General features: G+C 50.0%; 1 protein-coding gene across 1 annotated transcript; it reads left to right on the top strand.

The window, feature by feature from the left end:
- Positions 1 to 2: 2 nt before the first annotated feature.
- On the top strand, positions 3 to 2,516 carry CSUI_011421 (pci domain-containing protein; the record flags this gene model as incomplete). Its single annotated transcript, XM_068071519.1, has 6 exons — positions 3 to 260; positions 562 to 675; positions 1,038 to 1,147; positions 1,293 to 1,372; positions 1,846 to 2,031; positions 2,323 to 2,516. Coding segments are annotated over exons 4-6 (459 nt in total), but the record flags the coding sequence as incomplete, so codon positions are not given.
- Positions 2,517 to 2,534: the final 18 nt, after the last annotated feature.

Genomic DNA, 2,534 nt, shown 5'->3' with positions numbered 1-2,534 from the left:
CCCCTGTCGTCGCCTAGAGAGAGGCCTGCGCGTGTGCATTATTCCCCTCTAGGCTTTCACTGCCATGTAGGTCTCGTGCACTAACAAAGAAGCACCGTCGTTCCAGAGAAGTTTGAGTTTCTTTTGCATGCGTGGCCTGTCTGTTATTCTTCAGGAACCTGTCATGCGTAGCAGTAGTGTGTCCTCATTTGCTGCGGTACTACGCTGTGTACGCCATTCTGCATCGCAAACGCAAGGATCACTTCCAGGCAGTCCTTACGGTAAGCCAGCTCTCTTCTCTCATATTTCCGCTTCTCACCGCGAAAGGTTGGTTCCCCTGAAGATTGAGGGCCACTGAAGGTTTCTCGTTCGTATCTTTTCTTCTACAGCATACAGTGTTCATATATGCAGTTCGCTGCGTTATGACGCGTCATGCATGAGCTCCTCACCGTTTCCCTTGTTTAGATCTCAGTGATTTCCCTCCAAGTCGTCGCGTGTGTCTCTCCTCTCTTCTTTCGCCACGAATGTGCTGCCGCCTGACCGCGAAAGTTAGTTCGTCGGTTTGACTTTAATGGTGTACAGGCGATCGGACAGAGTAAGAACAGATACAACGATCCCTTTACTTCTCTACTAGAGGCCCTCTTTCTGGATTTCAACTTTGATGAAGCTCAGCTTCACATTGCCCGAATCGGAGAGGTAAGCCCCAAGACTCTGTTTCGGAACAACAGTGAGGAAATTTTATAGATGGGGAGCACTGCATGCGGACGACTTGGGTGGCCGGTAGAACTATTGTGCCTTCACTGGTTAGCAGGAGGGAGGCCACGCAATCCGCTGCTGGACAGTAATACTGAACCTACACGTTTCGGTTGTTTGATGCCATCGCGATAGAGCATGATAGTGAAAGCTCTCACAAGCTAGAATCACCTTAGGTCGATCACGTGGTTCCCTGGTCTGCAGTCCGCATGCACCACAAGGTGAACGATTGTAGAGGCCCGGCTGGTATAGATAAGAAACCACTGCTTGGTTTCTTCCAAACTATGTCTGTCTTCTGTTTGCAGGAATGTGACGGAGATTTCTTTTTGCAGTCGTTGAAGGCATCCATAAATGAATTCGCCCGGCTCTTGATCTTCGAGACGTACTGCAGGATCCACAAGTGTATCAACGTCGAGTGAGTAGTGCCTATGCGGAAAAAGGAGAAACCTGTAGAAAAGCGACAGGACATTCAGTAGAATGGCTTTCCGCGGTTACGCTAGCTCAGAGAGAACAGAACAGTCACGAGGCTGTTTGCTCGTTCTGTTCTTTGTTTCGTTCAGTATGATTGCAAAGAAGGTCAACATGTCCCCCGAGGCCGCTGAGCGGTGGATTGTCAACCTGATTCGACATGCTCGCCTGGGTGAGAAGATTCTTCTGTCTGTCTATACAAGACATGCGTGCGTCTGAGTGTGTGTGTGTGTGTCGCTACTCTGTGTAGACGATGTCTTATCAAGCGTGTGGAATATTCAATGCTTTACTGCTGTGCAGTAAACAGATCTGCTGCTTGTAGGAAACTATGGAATTCATGCTATATATGTGTATTGCCTATATTTCTTTATTGACCCGCGGATGTAACGACAAACATGGAAAGCGAAATTGAATTGAGAGGAAGAGCTGAAGTGTGGGGCGCGACCCGCCTTTCGCTCCAGGGGTGGTGAGAGGCAGACAGAAATGATTTGTGATTCGCCTTGGAATTAGATTGATCCCTCCTTGTTTCCCTTGCCTTGTGTCGTCTATGTAAACGTAATGCACCTCATTGAATTGGAATTGTTTCGTAGATCGCTCGCTCTCCTTCGGTGCTTTTCCGACTTTTTCGCTTTTTATTCTGAACAGAGGCTCGCATTGACAGCGAGAAGAACAGAGTTCAGATGTCCGCTGCCCCGCCTAACCTGTACCAGCAAGTCATTGACAAAACAAGGAACCTGTGTATTCGCTCAAGCATGATTCTTCAAAATATTTCGAGACCCGTCGGCTTCGGAGGTCGGGAAGGTGATGATATTGTTGGTGCTCCTGGACGCTGTAAGTCACTGGACGTCTCCTGCCAAGAGGCAAAAGAGTCCATACCCCAAGTCGCCTCATGCGCGCGCATCCGACGCATGACAATGGCATCATGTATAGAACGTTTAGTCTGATCATCAGGCTCTATCGTCTGCCTCTTCACAGATCACCAGGGACGCTGACAAGGTCGGCGCACATCTTAGAGCTCACGGCTAGCCGGTGTTTCTCTGTGTATGACGACTCATGGGTACGCCTGTAAATGTGTGACGGGTAAGGTCAGAGTATATGCTCTTCTCTGCTTTGTTCAATCAGCGAACCGAGGACGAGGCCGGGGTCGACAGTGGGTACAGGGTGGAGACGGAGAACGAGGAAACTTCTATCGTGACGGAGGTGGACGTGGGGGTCGTGGCCAAAGAGGACACTTCGGTGAAGGCAGGAGGGATCCCATGGCAGCGGTCGCTGCGTCACTGGCTAGTCGCAGACAAGATGACACCGCTTTTGCTGTGAGCGACCAAGGACAGCAC

Source organism: Cystoisospora suis (assembly GCF_002600585.1).
Source record: "Cystoisospora suis strain Wien I chromosome Unknown contig_11599, whole genome shotgun sequence".
NCBI classification, from domain to species: Eukaryota; Apicomplexa; class Conoidasida; order Eucoccidiorida; family Sarcocystidae; genus Cystoisospora; species Cystoisospora suis.
Note: the sequence above shows the minus strand (reverse complement) of the source record. Positions and strands in the feature narration are given on the sequence as shown.